At 54.1% G+C, this 21406-nt stretch overlaps 2 protein-coding genes across 4 annotated transcripts in view; both read left to right on the top strand.

The window, feature by feature from the left end:
* Positions 1–21406, top strand: part of YOD1 (YOD1 deubiquitinase) — an 87794-nt gene that overhangs the window by 6688 nt on the left and 59700 nt on the right. The window contains exons 2-4 of one of the 3 annotated variants that reach the window (XR_013639520.1): positions 7042–7302; positions 8634–9144; positions 9671–11547. Coding sequence is in view for 2 of the 3 variants with exons in the window: in XM_078871347.1 (XP_078727473.1) it covers positions 7095–7302; positions 8634–9144; positions 9671–10034 (1083 nt within the window). In the remaining variant the exon portion in view is untranslated. Of the gene's footprint in view, positions 1–7041; positions 7303–8633; positions 9145–9670; positions 14463–21406 lie in introns of those variants that run through there. The other 2 variants (XM_078871347.1, XM_078871346.1) reach the window with 2 other exon arrangements.
* The window catches only part of LOC144943660 (inosine-5'-monophosphate dehydrogenase 1-like), a 35812-nt gene continuing 35075 nt past the window's right edge, over positions 20670–21406 (top strand). Inside the window, exon 1 of the mRNA XM_078871342.1 lies at positions 20670–20787. Within this exon, the coding sequence (XP_078727468.1) occupies positions 20759–20787 (29 nt within the window). The 5' untranslated portion in view covers positions 20670–20758. The remainder of the gene's footprint in view (positions 20788–21406) is intronic.

Genomic DNA, 21406 nt, shown 5'->3' with positions numbered 1-21406 from the left:
CACCCCCAGTGGCACGAACCTTTACTCTATTTTGGCCGAGGCATGATTCGTGTTACACCAAACAGTGTGTGCCGCGAAATCTGTGTCCTGACCGACCTTGAACTGGAGCAACAACAAGTGCACATGCTCGCACGTACAACACGCGCGCACAACACGCACATGCACAAACATTCACACATATAAACACGTAGACACGTACATGAAAATTACAGCAACGCACGTGTGCACATGTTTCCACATGAATATACATGCACACTCGCATACATAAACAGTATGCGAATCTGACCTTTGGACAACCACTGTTGACTTACCCACAACGTGGTTTGTATTTTAGCGACCCCAGGGGAGACGATGGAGCTGTGTCAATCACCTGTTTGGAGTTCTCACTCTCCTGTGGCCCTGGGGCCCGCCAACAGAGATGGGCACAGGGCCCCAATGCGGAGCTCATCCCTGAACAGGGACGCACTTTGACCTCGTTTTGTGGCAGCGGTCGGGAAGCTCTCGCGCCACCCCTCCTCCGTGAGCGGCGAAACGCCACGGGAGCGTGAGGACGCGGGGCCACGCCGCGGCCGCTGCCGCACTAATTTAGGAAGGAGGCCAGCGTCTGTCTCCTGACGCGAACCCTCGCTTCGCCTCATGCGCGCGTCCGCCTACTGTGTGCACGTGCAGGAATTCCAGGCGGCTGGGAGTCACGGGTGTTGTGTTTGTGCCGTCCGCTTTCCCCGTGGTCCCGCGCGCGCGTGTGCATGTGTCCCTTCTGTACGAGGGCTGCCCGTGTCGTATGACGGCTGCGTTTAAATAGCACGCGCTGCTGTATGTTCTTCGATGAGTTGCTGCAAAAGTAATTGTAATTATCAAGACTATTGTCATCATCAACATCGGTACCTTCAACATCGCCAACGTCAACAGAACTGTCATAATCGTCCTCGCCTTTATAATCATTGATACTGCCATCATTAAAACACCATCATAGCCACCACTGCCGTTATTGATTGTCATCATCACCAATAACAACACTGAAATCACCAGCACTGCTCTTACCACCATCGTCACAGTCACCACCACCGCCAATATCACCACTGCCATTATTACAGTCTCCATCAGAATTGGCATTATTAAAATAACAACCACCACCATCATCTTCACCACATCTGCGGCATTATTATCATTACTGCCATTATTGCCATCACCACCACCGTCGGCAACAGCAGTAACTTAATCTGGCATGATCATTCCACACCGGTGCAACCCCCTAATGGTCTGGTGATTGGCATAATCCCTCGGTTAGGGAGTACCAATTTTACTCGCAACATCACAATATGCTGTCTATAAACTGTTCTTTATCTTTGGCAGGGTCAGGCTCCACCGGCCCCCAATGATTAGTTGCTGCCTCTCGTCTGACTCCGGCTGTGCCTTGATTTAGAGACGTTTATCTCTAAGGGCACTTGTAGAAATAATAACGTGCCAGAGTTTGCCTAATTAAATCAATGCTCAAATGAAACATGAGTCTAGAACGCCCATATGCTGATGGACTGGAAAAATATACTTTTTATGGAGAGGGACTGATGTCCTTTTGACTGTAGTATAAAGATTGGGAATCGCATTAAAACTGAGGTAGAATCCATCATCGTCAGCCATGATTTATCCACTGCTGGATGAAGGATTCCTCAAGCAGTCACCATTTTTTCACGGTCTCACGATACAACGATCCATCTTGTTCCGGCGGTCATCCTCTAGGTACGTTCCCTCCTTGGGCTGCCGCTCTCTAACCAATCCCCTTCGTTGGCCATTATCCCATCCAGCGACACGTCCTGTCAAAGCCACAACCTAACTTCCTTAACGTTCACTGTGACGTAACATGTTTACATCTCAACACGATGACAGACGAGAGCAGACTTACTGTTGATGCAGGAATTCGCTACTCTGAAGACCTCGCATTCCGACCAGAGCGGGAAGCGCTGGCAATAAATTAACGTACGAAGGGGGGTCCGGGGACAGAGGGAGAAGAAGGATTTAAGAGGAGGGCGTTGTGGGAAAGACCAGGCAGACGCGGTGGGCTTTCACTTTTGAGGACCTATTTGCATGCTGAGATAGAGAGGCAAAGCAGAGGGGATGGGAAGCAAAGTCCCACAGATCTGTCGTCTTCTCCGTCAGTCATCACGTGGCAGCTAAAGTTGAGACTAGACGAACTTCTTCTGATTTTCCCATTCTCCGGTCGTGGCCATTCGTTGCTGCTTGCTTCCTCGTTTTAACCCCCTACACGGATTATTTTTATTTCGTGTTTAAACTCCAATCCCCTCGACATGCAAGCGACAGCGATGTTACGTCTTTCTTGTCTCGTTCCATCTGATCTCGTGGCTTGACGATAGGAATTCAGCCGCCATGCATGATTTGAATTGCGTTTGTTTACAACGGCCAGCGTCGACAACATTCGTTATCCCAGCCGGTCGTGGTGATTTTCTTTTCACTCGCTTGCAACGCTATCCCGGTTGGTGCTCGGCGGGGCCAGATTTACGCCGCGTTGCCGAACACTTTTCCTCGTCTCATTTTTGGCAAAATCGCGCCAATGTTGGCATCGCCATCGGTGGAGCAAGTGTCATGTGTTACAGCCATTTTGTCAAGAATTCCATTACCTACTGTACAGTGCCTGTCTTCCAAGCAGCGGGAGTCGTGTGTGTTGGTGTGTGTAACGGTCCTGGGGGAGGGGAAATCTCTCAGCCTGGAAAACAACGTGGGACAAAGTAGGGATGACCCTGCTGAGGCTGTGGTGCCTCAAATATTGGAAGAAGTCACCCCCTGTGAGTGGCTGGCTGAGTTGCTATCTGTTGAGGAAGTACTGAAGGCGATTCGCAGTCTGAGACCAGGAAAGGCACTGGGCAGAGATGATCTCCCAAGCAAAATGCTGAGGGAGGGTGGCGTTTGTTTACAGACTGCCCTACATGACATTATAACAAAAGTCTGGACCACTGGATGGGTTCCACAGGATTGGAAGGATGCCCTGGTGGTCCCCCTCTTTAAGAAGGAGGAAAGCACAGACTGTAACAACTACAGGGGCATCTCACTCCTCAGTGTGCCGGGAAAGGTCCTGGCAAGGATTATTCAACATCGCCTTGCTAGGCACACTGAGGGGAGGCTTGCGGAGCCCCAATGCGATTTCAGTAAGGGCGGTCCTGCACAGATGCCATATTTTCTGTCCGTCTGCTACAGCAGAGGTGTAGGGAATTTCAACAAGACCTACATCTCTGCTTTATTGACCTGGTCAAGGCCTATTATACCATCAGTAGGCCTGGGCTGTGGGTTGTTCTTCGTGCTTTCGGAGTCCCTGACCCTCTGTTCACGATCATTAAGGACCTTCATGATGGTGAGCGGGCCCGGGTAAAACTACGTGGCTGGGAGTCAGAGCCATTCCCTGTACACCTTGGGGTGCGACAGAGATGTCCTCTGGCTCTCACATTATTTAACATCTATTTCGACGACGTAGTTCATGAAGCTTTCAATTGCTGTACCGGAGGAATTTCCATCTGGTACAGATACAATAGGAGGCTGATCGATGCCCGGGTGCGGTCAAGGGATGGCTCCCTATTGTTCAACCATGCTGAACCTGGAGCTTGCCACTAAGAGGTGGGGCCTTACCATCAGCCCCACCAGAACTAAGCACCTGCCTGGGTATTTTGTACCATCGGACACTCCACCCCACAAGTCCTAATTGGTGATAGGGCAGTTGTGGAGAGAGTGGAGAGTTTCCTATATCTGGGCAGTGTGCTCATGACCGGCTCCGGTTTAACAGCAGAGGTCTCACTCTGAATCAGTCGAGCGGCATTATCTTTTCATCGGTTGCGTAATGCTGTGTGGAAGCTACCTGGTCTGTCGCTCCGCACGAAGCTTCAGGTCTTCTCTGCCACAGTCATTCCCTCACGTCTCTATGCTTGCGAAACGTGGACCCCCCTAATGGAACATCTTCGCTGTTTAGAAACATTTAGGCTGGCCTGCCTACCATCTATCCTGGGTTTAACCAGGCTGGATTGTGTGAGGAGCTCACAAATATTTGAAAGATCCGGACAAAGTCCCGTCCGTGAGCTCCTCCGGCAGGCAAGGCTGCGTTGGCTGGGTCATATAGCCCGCAAAGCCCAGCCACCACATGCCGAAACAGCTTTTGTTCGGCCGGATCGAGGGGGCTAAACGGGCGCGGCACGGGCTAGAGAAGAGATAGTGATGTGGTACAGGAGAATGTGGAGCTGAGTCGACTTGCTGATGACCGGTACCAGCGGTGTCAAAATCGGCCTCTGTGGAGGAGGCTCGTGAAGGACACTACTGGGCAGTTCGAGGCAGTCGCCCTCCAACAACAAAGGAGGGTGGAGCGATGCTCACAACAACGAGTGGTGCGCCAGGTGGCTAAAGCACAGCAAGTTGGTACACTAGGGGGCACAGGTGGTGCATCTGCCAGTCATCTGTCAGTCGACCAGTGGCACCTGGGTCTACCCTGTGACCTGCCAAGCGCGGGCGTTTGACACTTCACGTGGCCTCAACGTGCACATAGCCTGGCACAAGCGTCGTGGTGACGTCACCGCGAATGGCGGTTGTTGTTGTGTCTGCATGTGTGTTGGAGCGCCAGTGTAGCGGTTAGCACACTGCCCTTCGAACCCAGCCACCCGAGTTCCATTCCCGCTCAGGACCAACACCAGTAACGACTATCTAAATTGGTCGAGGGCCTCCCCTAGGTCGACTCAGCCTCAAATGTGTACCTGGTGCAGTGTGTAAACATTGACACTCGGGAGAAAAAGTCGGCAGGACGTGGTGCTGGCCACCCCACCCCCTCGTTTGCCGTACCGGCCTTCATAGATGCTCGCTAACAGCACTTACCCCAACAGTCTGTTAAGGCTATACGGGGGATCTTTGTCTGTGGTGAGCGGCGACGCATTTGATTCCCCACTCACGGCCCACTAATATCTGAATTTGTCCCGGACCTAGCTTAGGTCAACTCAGCTTTAAATAAGTACCTGGTGCAGTGTGTAAACTTCAGCACTGGGCAGACAAAGGCGGCCGGACGTGGTACCGGCCAGACCACCCCTTCGTTTACCATGCCAACCTTTCTAGGTGCTCACTAACAGCCCCAGTCCCCCCTACAGTCTGTATGGTTATGTGGTGGGATCTTGGTCTGTGAGTGTATGTTATTTATGGCCAGAGAAGAAGAGGGTGGGGTGGGTGGGGGGGGGCAGGCGGGATGGAAAATATAGCCCATGAGGGCCAACAGTAACCAGAGCCGCTGTATCGGCTTGCGGATTGGCGGACCTCAACGCATCCTCCGAAATAACAGTGACCCTGGTTTTCCTGAATGTGTTTAATTGGTGCTCTGTAAAACACTTAGGCGCTGTTAACGGCCCGGTCTGCGCCCCGTTGTTTCCTTTGCCTTGTTTCGGGTTTTACATTTTAATCCGAGAACGGTTCGTTCCTTCTGCGCAGGAAATTGGACTATGTCATCGTGCTCTGTTGCACACTTGACAGCGAAATTTGCCGAGTGGCCGCCGCATCCGATCGCTTATCGCTCGCTTGGGGTCTGTGTGCAGCAAAGCGAGTTTGCTGATAAGCGTTTGAGCTTCGTGAGCGAGTCCATAGTGAGTGAGCGAGTGAGTTGGTAATTGAGAGATTGAGATAGTGAGTGAGTCGGTGGGTGCATGTGAGTGAATGATCGAGTGAGGGAGTGATCATTGGATGACTGGGTCAGTACGTGAATGAGCGATTGAGTGGATGAAGAAGAGAGCGAGTGAGTAAATGGGTGAACAGTTGAGTGAGTGGATTGAGTAAGTGAATGAGTGAGTGGGTCCTCGAGGGAGCATTTGAGTTCGTGATTCAGTGAACCAGGGAGTGAGTGGCTGAGTGAGTGGGTGGGTGAATGTTTGGGTGAGCAAGCGAGCAAGCGGTTAACTGGAATGTGTGGTTGACCGGGTGAGCACAAGAATGATAAAACAGATGGTGCATTCACACACGATAACGGCGAGGACATGCCATCCGCATCGCGGCACCTCGATGCTTGGTGCCACATTTCCAGGTGTTCCGGCGTCGGCACAGACATCTCCACTCCCTCGTGAGGCCACGTGTGACGTTGAAGCGGTGTGAGAAATTCGTTGGTCTCTTTGATTTAAACAAAAAACCCACTTGGCTCAAGTCAATATTTACACACGACCAAGTATTTTCTGACTGCCCGTGCGTATCTGTCCCTGAGCGTGCATGTACTTGTTGTTGCGAGCGATGCGCCGCGTTTTTTATTATAAGGCTCTGCACCCACAGAGACACGAGTTGCAGTCGAACGGCCCAAGGTCAACTCGGCATAACTTGAGCACTTTGGGAAGATCGCAAACAAATAGAAGCTCCGGGCAGCAGATAAAAGCAGCCGCACTTCCATGTCTATGGTGGGGTGTGGTGGCAACCCTACTGCCCGGTTGTTGTGCTACACTCTCCGTGAGTGTTCCGTTGGTCGTGACTCGATGTGGTGGTTGCTAAGTGTGCTCGTGCTACACGCTGGTCGGGTGCAAGGTCAACTGGAAACCGACAAAGGGGGCAAGGTGAAGCAGCTTAGGTTATGGGTTAGAGACAGAGATAGGGCTGGCTAGTGCGGTTAGGCTCGGCGCTAGGGTGTGGTTGTTAAATATAGAGCTAGGGCTTCTGTCCTGTCTGTATTTGTGGAAACGAATGCGTCTGCGTGTGCACGAGCTTGCACGTGTGTGCATGGCGTCTGTGCGTTCATGTTGGCACTGTGGGGGAAAACAGGCTGCATCTGCCAGTCATCTCGGTCAACCCATAACACTTGGGTCTTTCCTGTGACCTGCCAGCAGCGAGCCTTCCACATGACACATGGCCTCAAACGTGCATCCAGCCTGGCACAAGCGCCATGGTGACGTCACCGCCATTTAGTGGCAAATGGTGGCTGTTGTGTGCGCATATGCTTACGCGTACACGTCTGTGCGTGCGCACGTGTGCTTGTGTGCTTACACCTGTGTGCGTGTGCTTGCACGCGTGCTTCTGCGTGTGCCGCACCACCACCAGCAGCAGCAGCCCGCGCCGCTGCCACCACCGCAGCCACCGCCGGCGTCACCACCATGCTGCGCCTGCGCTGCAAGAGCAAGAGCGGCACGCACGCCGTGGCGGGCCTGTCGGAGCGCTCGAGCCTCCGTGAGCTCCAGGCGCGACTCTCCGAGGCCACGGGCATCGCGCCTGCCGCCCAGCGCATCATGGCCGGCTTCCCACCCTGCGACCTCGACTTGGCCAGGGCAGACGCCTCGCTCAGCGAGCTGCACGTCAAGTCCGGTAGGCCAGGAGAGCGTGACCGGCGGGGGTGGCTGGCAGCAGGCAGCGCGAGACCGCCTTTGTCTCAGTTGTGGGGCCGAAAGGTTGCGAGTTCAGATCCTGGTTGGGGGTTGACTCGGACCATCATCTCTCTGCGGTCGATAAAATGGGTTTACATCAACAGTGTGTGCTATGGAATGACTTTCCACTACCATAGCAATGAGGAATTTCCACCGTTGGCTCTGCAGGGTCCTTAACAGGAGCTGAGCACCAATACCCCAGAGCTCATTTGAGCTGGCAGTCGATCTGGCTTGGGACTTGACTGAGCTGGGACGATGGAGCTATGAACTCGATCGGTCGACTTGTTTTGCGATCGACCAATTTGTCTGTGGTCGACGCGTACAAGCGACTGGTGTGGACGGCACCGCCACTATTCGCAGATTTGGAGGGCGGCGCTACCTGGGACAACTAGTTAAAGGGGGCTAACCGACTCCGCAGTGAGTCCGGGGCAAGCGGTGGCTTGTGTTGTGTGGAGGAGCTGTAGCCGATGGGACAGGACACGAGGCTGCTTATCCATGTGTTGCTATTTACATCTCCATGCCTCTTTGCACACTTTTTCTTTGCTTTCGTTCTATTTCCTTGATCACTGTCAATGTTTCCGATCCTCAGGTCATAGCAGGAAATGCACTGGACTGGTTAAAATAATCAAAGTTCACAAGGAAGTGCCTAAAAAAAATAAAGTGCTTAATCAGGGAACGTGTTACTTCTTATAGACAGTTGTACACTTGTGCATGAGAGTTATGTTTCAGTGGGAGAGGGCTGATTGACAGCGTAGTGTGTTGGGATCCGCACGGCCCATGTGTCATCCTTGCATTACGCAAGTAAACGTAGCGGCGCACAGCTTAGGAAGCCTGCGCTCTGAAAGGGACTCGTGCGCCCTCCTGTGTTTGGTTTGGGGAATTGGAGTGCAAAGGAATCGTATAAATAAATAAAATCACGACGTTTCGGGCGCAACACAAGCGTCCGTCATCAGGTGGGACGACCACAGCAAGAAACAATTGCTGAAGTGCCCACTTCAGCAGTTGCGCCCAAAACGTCGTGATTTAATTGATTTTATTTTATACCTACGTGACTTTACCGAAAGAACCAAAGAGTATGGATCCCTGCAGTCACGAAAACTTCAAATCTAGAAGGCAGGTACAAATTCACCAGTTGTCACGAGAACCGTTTTACGCAATCAGCGTTGCTGCCGCCGATCTCGCCCATAATTGCCGCGCCGCTCGTTATTAGCATCGCCGCGCACCGTCGACGCCGTAAACGCGCCGCCGCTCTGCGCCGTAACCTCCATCCAGGGGACACGCTTATCGTGGAGGAGGACACGGCGAGACGCAAGACGGCCACCCGCCCCAACGGCCTCCCGAGCCCCCGCGTGACCGCCGCCCTCGCCGAGCGCCACCGCTCGCCGTCGCCCAGAGGCCCCGCGGGTCGGCCCGCGAGCCCGGCCGCTCGCCCCGTCGCCCGCCCGCCGCCTGCCCAGCAGCCGTCGCCACCGTCGCCACCGTCGCCACCGCCGGCCCTGCCGACGCGGCTCAGTCGGCACGTGGTTCCCGCCGACAACTCGTGCCTCTTCACGAGCGTGAGCTACGCGCTGGACGGGCCGGTGGCGGCGGTGCCGGCGGCGGCGGCGGCCGCGACCGCGGCCGGGCGGGCACGCGAGCTGCGCCGTCTGATCGCGAGCGTCGTGGCCGGTGAGCCCGACACGTACTCGGAGGCGCTGCTCGGGAAGCCCAACGCAGAGTACTGCCGCTGGATCGAGCAGGAGGACACCTGGGGAGGCGCCATCGAGCTCTCCATCCTCGCCAGGTGAGGAGCAGCGTCGCGCCGGCACGGGGGGGGGGGATCGCTTGTTCCGTCGCATCTCTTGTCGTCTCGTTTGAGCTGCTTCGTTTGTGATGCTGGTGCTGCCCGTCTCGTTTGTTCGCCGTCATTCTGACCGTTAGCCGTAAAGGAAAAAATGGGCGTAAAAAGTGTATGAATGGAAGGTAATAGCTCTATACATTCGGTGTGAGATGTGTGCATCATGAGTATACAGATCTGTTCCAATCAGGGACTGATTGGCTGACAGAACACACGTGACGGCGCCTATGAACTACTCGATGCACACGGTGCAAACACAACCATACGTACAGAAATGAGGATCAGATGAGAGGCCATGCAAAACGATACCGTATACAAACAATCCATTCTCAAACCAAATTATGACCCCGAATCGCAACGACTTGTCACACCACCGAGTGAGTGAATCGCTCTAGATATGTTCCTGACAGTTGCCGCCACCTTGTGTCTCCCCTCCCGCCCACCCGCCCGCTCTCTCTGACACCCCCTGCAGGTTCTACGAGTGCGAGATCTGCGTCGCCGACACACAGACTCTACGCGTCGACCGCTTTGGCGAGGGCTCCGGCTACGCGCGCCGCGCGCTCCTCATCTACGACGGCATACACTACGACCCACTGGAGCTGTCTCCCGCCGACGGTGCTCCCCACCGCCCCCCACGGACGCTCTTCCCCACGACCGACGATGTGCCGCTCGCGCAGGCCCAGGAGCTGGCCGAGGAAGCGCGGCGGCGCCGGCAGTTCACCGACCTGACGCGCTTCGCCCTGCGCTGCCTCGCCTGCCAGAAGGGGTTGACGGGCCAGCGCGAGGCTCAGCGCCACGCCGAGGAGACTGGGCACCTCAACTTCGGCGAGGTGTAGGGCCGTCCGCCGCGTAAACCAGCAGCCCGCCAGCTAACCGGCTAGTCCGCCAGTTGGCCAGGCAGCTCACCCGTGCCTGTGCATGCTCGCCTGCCTCCCCACCCCCGCGCTTATCGGAAAGGACGAGGGCGCTGCCACATTGCGATCGCGGCCCTGCATCCCCGGCCGGGGTTTGCTCCTGAGCAATGAAATGTGTGCGTTCTGGTGCTTTGGAGATCTCACTACCCTGGGATTTAGGGTTTGCGGAGGCAGTTACGGCCGCGGCAGCGAGGAGCGCGACTGATGGCAGAGATGGCGACGTCGCTGGAGGAGAGGAGGGTGGAGTTGCCGATTGTGACAGTGCAATCGGCAACTCCACGATCGCCGTGTTGCGCCATGCCCTGCTGTTCCCTCGCCGCCGTTTTCAGCAATCAATTCTTGACTTTGTCCCAATTTCAGCTTTGGTTTTTTAAAAGTTTCTGTTGAGGCGTGTGCTTGATGTGAATCGGATGAAATTTGTCACGACGAGCTGTAAGAGTTGGACAAAGTCCATGGAGGGGAGCTAGCATTAAAAAAATCAGGTGCGCGTCACCGTGCGCGAGTGCTCGAAATCAGGTGCAGCTTGAATGTCGACGGGTAAATTATATTCAGGTACATTTCACCCAAAGTAAACATTTACAGCAGACGAGACACCGGTGACCCCACAGCACAGTTCCCGTTCATCCATCGCCGGTCTCCCTTCAGCAGCATCCAGACCGGATCCCGCGCCGGCGAAATGAGTGTGAGATGTGAAGCGGTCTGGAGGTCTCGCACGCTCATCTAGTTTGTCACGTGACAGCACCGGCCTGGGTGATGCAGCCCTGGCTTTCGAGGACCGCAGGAAGTGCTTCGGAAGACGGGGTCGACACAGTCAGCGTCTTGGCCACGTCGGCTCTCCGTGGCTGGTAGCGAACGCCCTCGGTTGGGGCAAACGTCAATTCAATCAAGCGGTCAATTGACTTCATTCAAAACCAGGTGATGGCCCGTTGAGACGAATGGGAGACCTGTGCTGCCGTGAGTCCGTTTCTTCGGCACCGCTCGTGAAAGTCGCACGTGCAACCGTGGTCCGACCTGCAGCCCAAGGAACCCGTGCCGGAGCGAGGCTGGAGGCGGCGGTGGCGGCAGCAACATCGGAGTCCAGTTCGGTGGCACCAGCTGCAGGATCTCGGATGCCACTTGGCTGCCTCTCGCTTCGTTACAAATTACACAACCCCCCCGCCTTAATCACGTGTCAGACACCAACACCAAAGGTGTGTCAGTATTGCCTCTCTCGGTGCCCCCCCCCATCCCCACACTCGTTTGCTTGTCATTCGTGTTATTGTGCAGTTGTCGCAGTATTTCTCGTAGCGCGACCCATCGCGTCTGTGCGGCGTCGGGTCGGCGTGTCGGCGAGGCTGTCAGCGCCAACGGGTTGGCCCGAGCAAGTGGGGAGCGTGCTGGTGTGCAGCGTGGCAGCACCAGCCAATTGGAGACGAGCCATAACCTTACACCAGAGGTCGCAACCGGATACCCGTACCCTACCCGATACCCGGCTACCCGTACCCGGCCGGGTACGGGTACCCGTTTGCGACCCTGGTGCGGCCGGGTACGGGTAGGCCGTGAGTCACTGGTGAGTCACCGTTTGTCACTCATTTCCCAACGTCTTGTCTCTTCTCACAATTCAAGTTCCTAGACTCAACCCACCCGCGCCTGCAACATGGCTTCATCCCAGAGGTCGCAATCGGGTACCCTACCCGATACCCGGCCGGGTACGGGTAGCCGGGTATCGAGTAGGGTACGGGTACCCGATTGCGACCCTGGTGCGGCCGGGTACGGGTAAGGAATCAAAACCCGTTTGCGACCTCTGCCTTACACCCTTTAGCAACACTTGCCAGCCAGACATGAAATATAACCCCATGCAATTAGCCAATAGGATTCTTACTATAACCACTATATATCTGCATATAAGGACCTGAATATAATTGTATACCTTTCCCTAACCTTAACATTGGTACAATGATTGGGTGAAGTGCCAGAGGGTGATATGATAGGTTAGCTACTTAGGTTTGGTTCGTTTTTGGTTGGCGAGTGTGGTGAGGTGCAGTGCTAGGATGTGGTTGTCGATATTTCTAGGTTTAAGGATAGAATCGTCGCGGGATGGCTGTTCTGGTTAGACTTCGGATTAGTGTCTGGTAGTGTAGTACATTTATGGTGAGGGCTACAGTGCTAGGATCTATTTGTCTAGGTTGTTAGGATTAGGGCTATATGGCGGGTGTGGTTAGGGGTCGCACTAGCATCTGGTTGGCTAGTTTACTACACCCCTATCAGTTTGCCTCCCCCCCCCCCTCATTGTCAATCGTGGCCTTGTCACTCTTTGTTCACTTTCACATCCTACGCACTGATCCGCGCGTTGTTGGCGAACGTTCCTTTTCATCCGAAATTTGGTGAACTTTTCCCCAACGTCTCCAATCGGCCAAACCTCGGGTCAAATCGCCCTGGCGGTGATGCATTTCCGGTCGTGCCGTCAGACGCGAACCATGGACCATGGCGTTCACAGCGTCGTCGACAGCGGAATGAATTTTAAATAGATCCGCTCAGGATGTCGGGAATGTGTGCTCCCTCCCGCGCTGTCGTTGAACGCGCCGCGTCGCCGCTCGTTATACCTCACCCGGGGCTGGAGTCCGGGCTCACGCAGCGCTGTGCGTGTGTGTTTTTAGAATGTGCACCCACAAAAAAAGAATGCACCTCCGCTGGCACGTAAACGTCAAGTGACGTCATCAGCCGTGCCTGTTTTTTTCGTGCGAGTTCTTTTCAGAGGGTCTCTTTCCTCCAGTTTTATTCGGCTTGTGCCATTGGCATCACATCATGAGAGGACGCATCGATTCAGATACGTTGATTTGTTAGCAAAACTAAAACTGCGTAAAATTATAATAAAGTGATTTTTAACTTGGAGCGGCGTCATCATGTTAACCCAAGCAAATATTAGTCCTCGATATATATTTTAAAAATCAAGATGTACCGGTGCCACTGTTGCATGCTATCCGGTCCCTCCATTCCCGGAGTGAGAGCTGTGTCCGTATTCTTGATGTTAAATCAAAGTCGCTTACTGTGGGTGTTGGACTCCGCCAAGGGTGCGTCTCGTCTCCATTCCTGTTTGTGATTTTCATGGACAGGATATCAAGGCGCAGCCGAGGTATGGGTAGTGTCCAGTACGGGGGCATGGAGGTGGCGTCGCCGCTTTTTGCAGATGACGTTGTCCTCTTTTCCTCATCGTTCTGTGATCTCCAGCGTGCACTTGAATGGTTTGATGCCGACTGTGAAGCGGCTGGGGTGAGGATCGGCACTTCCAAATCTGAGGTCATGGTTCATTCATGGGACACGGTGGATTGTGCTCTCCAAGTGAGGGGGGAAAAGCTGCCCTTAGTGGAAGAGTTTAGATCTCTTTTGTGAGTGATGGTAAGTGGGAGCGGGAGATCGGCCAGCGGATCGGTGTGGCATCTGCAGTGTTGCGGGCGCTGTACCGTTCCGTGGTATAGTGAAACGGGAGCCGAGTTCTCGAACAAAGCTCTCGGTTTATGGGTTGATCTACGTTCAAACAGTAACTTATGGTCATGAGCTTTGGGCAATGAAAGGATGAGATCGCGTGGATACAAGGGGCCGAAATTAGGTTTCTCTGCAGGGTTTCTGGGCTCACTCTCCGTGATTGGGTGAGGAGCTCGGTAATCCAGGAGAGCCTCAAGGGTCGAGTTGCAGTTGCTCCGGATCGAGAGGAGCCAGTTGAGGTGGTTCGGGCACCTTGTAAGAAAGCTCCCCGGTAGACTCCCCCTGGAACTCTGCCGGGCACCTCCCACTGAGTGAACACCCCGGGACCGGCCCAGGACACGCTAGCGGGACTGTTGCTCGGCTGGCCTGGGAACGCCTGGGAATTCCCAAGGAAGAGCTGGAGAGTCCGTCGCCAGGGACAGGGAGGTCTGGACCGCCTTACTCAACATGCTGCTGCAGTGACCGTCACCAGGACAAGAGGATTGAGAAACTAACGAAGAAAGTGAGATCGCAGTCAGAGTGAGCAGGAGGGGGACAAATCCCACGGAACCGGTGCAGTGTTGGGTGGTCCAAACAAAGAGCCAGTGGACAGGGCCTTCCCCAGGAATGGTTCGGCACGGCTCGGGTGTACTCTTTAATGGCCGTGGGACAGTAGCACTTGGCACGCCTGCTTCGCCCGGAACAGAACCACGTGTTTTGCAACTTGTCGGCCACCAAGGGAGAGTTCCACTCTTTCTTAGTTTACAACAAGCATGGTTTACACACAGCTTGTGCGTCTGTTTCTTAGCTTTACAAACCTTTTTTTAAATTTCTGATTTGTTTAGCATATTTAAACTACACCCGTGTTGCTGTATTTGAATAAATAAAGATTGACTTTGCTTACGCTGATTCCTGGCCCTTGAGGCACCGTCCCTTGATTAGTTACTGTATTCTCCAGATTATAAGATGATCCGGAAACTTGTGCCTGGTGTCAAAGTTTTACCAAATCTCGTCGCGCACTCTCACACCTTCTGGAAGATAACACGCCCCCCCCCCTCCCAACTTTTAATTCAAAATGGAAAGGGAAGAAAGTGTGTCTTCTAATCTAGACCATGTGGTAATAGTCATAGTTTGTCAATAAGACCATGACTTTAGTTTTTGGAGATTCGTGGGCCACACTGAAAGCTTTGTTCGATTTAAAATGCGTTCATGGGACGGAGAAGATTCTCACCGAGGTCGTGGAACTATCGTGGATATACTGACGGTACACGCATAATGAGTGCTGAATTAGTTTGCCACAGCTACAAGGGTCGCATGACAAAACCACGTGGAATGCGCCCCATCTCATTCAATGTAAATACTTTCAACCTGCAACGTGTTACCAACTCACTGTCTCCACTTTTCGAGAACTCGGAGGCGAGGAACCACAGACAAACAATAAAGTCAGCAGCCATGAGGTGAGCAGCACGATCAATAATTGCCAAAGCTCTACGATCCTCTATATATGAAGGTGTTAACGGCCAATTAAAGAGGTTTACATATGGGAGGAAACAAGCATATGGAGAAACTCCATGCATCCGAGGGGACAACTCTTATCCCATACAGATGGAACAGGTAGGGCTCCACATTTGCCAGGGTATAAGTTACCTCCTTGACGCCGACGAGAAGAGAGTTTCGCAACGTTTGTACGATCCACCAACTCTCGCCTCCACAGTGCTGGGTTACAGGTGGAGTGTGTAGCCACCACCGCATGGCGAGAGCTCGGAAGCTAAGCAGGTTTGAGCCTGGGTGGCACCTTGGATGGGCAACCACCACACAGACAGGTTGGCATGGTAGAGCTACCGCCCACGTTTATAGGGTTCCCTGCCTTCAACCCGTACCGACAAGTGCGTGGATTTATGGCCGAATAACCCCCACGCACGTGGACGGCTCAGGGAGGCCCTCACCCTGCAGGGGATTGACAAAAAGGGCAGCGTGTTTGGTGCGGGCGGTGGCGTGCGACCTCACGGTAGCCCGCTGGTCACAGAGGCTCGTGGTTCGGTTTCAGCGGCCGCCCTGGTCAATACTGCGTAAGTGCGTCTCAACCATAACACAAATACTACCACGCGCCGTCTGCTTCACTCGCAGTGGATGTTAAAGATATCGTGACGTCAATCGTAAGAGTTGGACATTTTCGTGGTGGCGTTGTGGTCCAAATTGGAAAAAAAAATACATCGCGAATTTGTCGGTTGGTATTATACACGGAAAACGTCGCCCCCTGTGCGGGTTTCCTCCGGGTTCTTTGCTACCATAGCCCAACACAAAACTTTACTGTAACCGATATTGGCCAAAACATTAGAAATGTGAAGATTACTCGAGTAACGTCGGGCCCTCCTTCGGAATCTTGGCAGGAATCTCTTTAAAAAAAGAGTTACGAGACTAAGTGAGGCTTTTCTTGGTAAAAAAAAAGTCTTGACTTAAAGCTTTCGTGAGTGCAGGAATTCATATTATTGGGTCTTTCGGGAAAGCCACGTAGATAGAGCAAATAAACATAATAATAACAATATCACGACGTTTCGATCGCAACACAAGCGATCGTCAGTCATCAGGTGTCGATCGTCATCAGGTGTCGATCGTCATCAGGTGTCGATCGTCATCAGGTGTCGATCGTCATCAGGTGACGATCGTCATCAGGTGACGATCGTCATCAGGTGACGATCGTCATCAGGTGACGATCGTCATCAGGTGACGATCGTCATCAGGTGACGATCGTCATCAGGTGACGATCGTCATCAGGTGACGATCGTCATCAGGTGACGATCGTCATCAGGTGACGATCGTCATCAGGTGACGATCGTCATCAGGTGACGATCGTCATCAGGTGACGATCGTCATCAGGTGACGATCGTCATCAGGTGACGATCGCAACACAAGCAATCGTCATCAGGTGACGATTGCTTGTGTTGCGATCGAAACGTCGTGATATTATTTTGTATTATTTGATCTATCGCCGTGGCTTTACTGAAGACCCAAGAATACGATGTGTTGAGTTTACGGGGCTTCGCGTGAGACGTGGCACCAGAGCCTCCAGAGGGCGCTGCGAACATGTACTCAACCCCCGTCATCAACATTCAGCATCACCACCATCGTTGTTAGGGCTCAACGATTTGGGGGAAATATCTAATTGAGATTTTTTTTCTGACAGATATTGCGATTTGATTTGCGATAAAAAAATTAAGCCAAGCTGTAGTTCAATAGTCACTGTGTAATAGATTTAAAACATGTGATGGTGCATTACCACATGATACCATCAAAATATGAACTGCTCTATATATTCTAATGCAAGGATTAGAACTTAAAATATATGAATTGCTTCCAACATGTATTTATTAAAATGTTTCAATTGAAATAGAACAATCAAACATAGAACAATTGTTAAGTTAAATAAATTAAGTTATAATAAAACAATATAACAATTCCAATAAGGAAGTAATAGGACTTTTCAAATCGCTAAAATTCGCAGCCTTTGCGATTTGCTAATCGCATTGTTTAAAATTGCGATTTCGATTTGAAATCGATAAATCGTTCAGCCCTAATCGTTATCATCATCGTGTCACCACCACCCTATCACTATCATCACCGTGTCATCATCACCTTGTGGCCATCATCATCACCGTGTCAACCTCACCACCGTATCATAATGATCGTGTCTTCATCATCACCGTACCATCATCACCGTGTCATCACGTAGTCAGCACCCTATCATCACCGTGTTATCATCGACCTGTCGTTATCATCATCATCACTGTGTCACCATGTCCATCACTTTCAACATCCCCGCAATCTATCTGCGTAATCATCAGAAGGTGGAGTGGTGGCACAGTGGTTTTGGCAAACTGAACCCGCCCACCTGAGTTCAATTCCCACCCGCCACGGATAACATCAGTGGCGCAGTGATAGTACCTGAACCGCTCCTGATCTTCTGCTCAACTCTTCACCAGCTCGCACTGACCAACGTGGTGAAGTATGGTCAAACAACCCCCCCCCCGTGTGTACGAGTTGCGGGTGTGCACTGGGCCACCCCGAGGTCTACTCAGCGTCAAATGAGTACCCGGTGCGACGTGTAAACATCGTCACTCGGGAGACAAAGCCGGTGCTGGCCAACTACCCTCTTGTGCCGGCCTTCACAGGTGCTGCTCGCCAACAGCCACTTGCCCCGACAGCCTGCCAAGGCTACACGGGGGACCTTTGTCTTCTAGCGGGGACTGTACCGGTGGCAGCTGTTTACAGGAGGAGACACGGCAGGACAACGCGTTACCTGGGAGAGGGGGTGAGGGGGGGCAGGGGGAGGGAGGGAGGGGGGTAGAGGGATGGGGGGCAGGGTGAGGGGGGGCAGGGGGAGGGAGGAGGGGGGGTAGAGGGATGAGGGGCAGGGTGAGGGGGGCAGGGGGAGGGAGGAGGGGGGGTAGAAGGATGGGGGGCAGGGCGAGGGGGACAGGGGGAGGTAGGGGGCCAGAGGGGGGGGGGGCAGGGGGAGGGAGGGGGCAGGGGGAGGGAGGGGGGCAGAGGAGGGGGGCAGGGAGGGGGCAGGGAGGGAGGGCAGAGGGAGGGAGGGCAGGGGGAGGCTATGGGTGTAGGTGAGGTGTAAAGCGGTTGTGGGTGAGCAAGGGGGTGGTGCGGTGCGGTGCCGGTGTGTGGTAGCTGGGTAGAGGGTGCGCGTTGGGTGAGGATGAGAGGAAGATGGTGTGGGTGAGGAGAGGGTGAGGAGATGGTGTGGGTGAGGTGTGGGTGAGGAGAGGGTGTGGGTGAGGTGTGGGTGAGGTGTGGGTGAGGTGTTGGTGAGGAGAGAGGAGAGATTGTCGGTGAGTTACGGGTGAGTAGAGGTTGTGGGTGAGTCGAGGGTGGAAGTGATGTGTGGGTGAGGATTAGAAGGGGTGACACAGTCTATGTTGGCCGTGTGTGCTTGAGGATTCTGGTGAGTTAGAAGCGTGTGGGAGGTGGGCGAGGGATAGGCGAGGTTTGGGTGAGTCGAGTGAGGAGAGTTTTGTGGTCGGGTGAGCAGCAGCAGTCGGTGTCGATGGCGCCATGCGGATCCCAGCATCAACAGCTAACAGCTTTACCCGCCCTCCCCACACTCATCATCACCACCCACCATGAACCACCCTTCCCCCCCACACACACCACGCCATGTGCGCTCCGCATCTCGACTCCGCAGTCTCCGAGGTTGCCCCTCGGGTGCCACTCACAGGGGTTTTCGTAGCGACGGGGGTACCTGGCCCCCCCCCCACCCCCACCCAGAGCTATCCCCTTGTTCAGCACAGACACGCGCACAGAGACGAGCACAGGTGACCACGCAGCCATGCGCGTGCGGGACGCACAGCAGATCTACACAACGCTTGGAGAGAGAGAGACACACACACGCAGACGGAGAGCGACTCACGGACACGGACACACTTAGACTCATTCATGTACACAGGGACACACACACACTTAGACTCATTCATGTACACAGGGACACACACACACTTAGACTCATTCATGTACACAGGGACACAGACACACTTAGACTCATTCATGTACACAGGGACACACACACACTTAGACTCATTCATGTACACAGGGACACAGACACACTTAGACTCATTCATGTACACAGGGACACACACACACTTAGACTCATTCATGTACACAGGGACACACACACACTTAGACTCATTCATGTACACAGGGACACACACACACTTAGACTCATTCATGTACACAGGGACACACACACACTTAGACTCATTCATGTACACAGGGACACACACACACTTAGACTCATTCATGTACACAGGGACACACACACACTTAGACTCATTCATGTACACAGGGACACACACACACTTAGACTCATTCATGTACACAGGGACATAAACACACACACAGACAAACTTTAATACGTATAATCTCGCACACGGACGCAAATACATAGACAAAGACGAACACGCACACCCGCTACTACTCTCATCTTAGCCACACACCACACGACTCGCATCCCTCTCATCCATAACTCACTCTCTCTCATCCCTCCCTCCCTCCCACCTCTATCATACCTAACTCTCATCCCTCCCATCCATAACTCTCTCTCTCTCTCATCCCTCCCAACTCTCACTCCCGCCTCACATTCCTCCCATCCCTAGCTGCCTGCCATCCCATCAAACCCTCTCATCCCTCGCTCGCGTCCACCCCCTCCACCCACAACTCCCCCCTCCCTCTCATCCCTCGCTCGCGTCCACCCCTCCCTCCACAACTACCCCCTCCCTCTCATCCCTCGCTCGCGTCCACCCCCTCCCTCCACAACTCCCCCCCTCCCTTTCATCCCTCGCTCGCGTCCACCCCTCCACCCACAACTCCACCACTCATCCCTCGCTCGCGTCCACCCCCTCCACCCACAACTCCCCCCTCCCTCTCATCCCTCGCTCGCGTCCACCCCCTCCCTCGACAACTCCCCCCTCCCTCTCGTCCACCCCTCCCCCCTCCCCCCTCCCTCTCATCCCTCGCTCGCGTCCACCCCCTCCACCCACAACTCCCCCCTCCCTCTCATCCCTCGCTCGCGTCCACCCCCTCCCCCCACAACTCCCCCCTCCCTCTCATCCCTCGCTCGCGTCCACCCCCTCCACCCACAACTCCCCCCTCCCTCTCATCCCTAGCTCGCGTCCACCCCTCCACCCACAACTCCCCCCTCCCTCTCATCCCTAGCTCGCGTCCACCTCCTCCCCCCACAACTCCCCCCACCCTCTCATCCCTCGCTCGCGTCCACCCCCTCCCCCCACAACTCCACTCCTCCCTCTCATCACTCGCTCCCTGCCGTCCCTTCTATCCATAACTCCCATCCCCTCGCTCCCTTCTATCCACCCCATCCCCTCTCCCATCCCTCCCCCTCTCCATCCCTCCCGTCCCCTCACTCCCCTCGCCCCATCCCCCTCACTCCCCGCCTCTCCTCCACTGATACCGGACACATGGAGAAGAGCGGCGGGGAGTGCCACCATCTCTCGGCGGGCGAGCGGTCGGACTCTGGAGAAGGAGGTGGAGGTGGTGGAGGAGGTGGAGGAGGAGGAGGACACAGCCCCGGGTCCTGGCAGAGTTGCTCCTCGAGCGGAGGAGCAGCCCTAGGCTTGGCGAGCCCCAGTTCGACTCCCCTGTGCGGCGGATACGGCACCGCGGCGCAGCGATACAATGCGACCATGCTCCAGGCGGGGTACGAGCGAGAGAGGTACGGGGAGAGGGAGGTGGACTTGTGTGTGTGCGTGTTTGTCGAACTGTGCGGTCCGAGTGTTTACCTGTAAGGTAGACCCACCGGCGGGATGAGAGTGTTTTTTTTTTTAAAGGGGGGAGCGTTTGATCAAAATGGGTGCCTATCTCTGGGGGTGAGTGGGTATGAGTTGCGAGCGGTGTGAGATGCATAGCTAGGTGTGAGATGAGAGCGAACCGGTGTGTTCGTACCTGTGTGGTCAAAGTTGGATGAGCGGGCGAGGTACGAGACGGGTAAGGGAAGGAGGCGAACTTGTGTGTTGCCTACCTGTACGGAATGAGTGTAATGTCTAACTTTTGTACGTGGCCAGGTAGGGCACGAGATGAATGGGAGCGAATCTGCGGTCATAATGACTTGCCTACCTTAAATTTTGATTTAAAGCTTTCGTGACTGCAGGGATTCATCTTCTTGGTTCTTTCGGTAAAGTCACGTAGAAGGGAAGTAATAAAATAATAATATTATGTTTTATTTATATTATTTGATTACTTCCCTTCTACGTGACTTTACCGAAAGAACCAAGAAGTTGCCTACCTTAGTCTGCGCTCCTGTGCAGATTACTAAGATCGACGTCTGCCGAGGA

Source organism: Lampetra fluviatilis, chromosome 32 (genome assembly GCF_964198595.1).
Source record: "Lampetra fluviatilis chromosome 32, kcLamFluv1.1, whole genome shotgun sequence".
In the NCBI taxonomy this organism is placed as follows: domain Eukaryota; kingdom Metazoa; phylum Chordata; class Hyperoartia; order Petromyzontiformes; family Petromyzontidae; genus Lampetra; species Lampetra fluviatilis.
The sequence above is the reverse complement of the archived record's forward strand: the minus strand, read 5'-3'. Positions and strand labels throughout refer to the sequence as shown.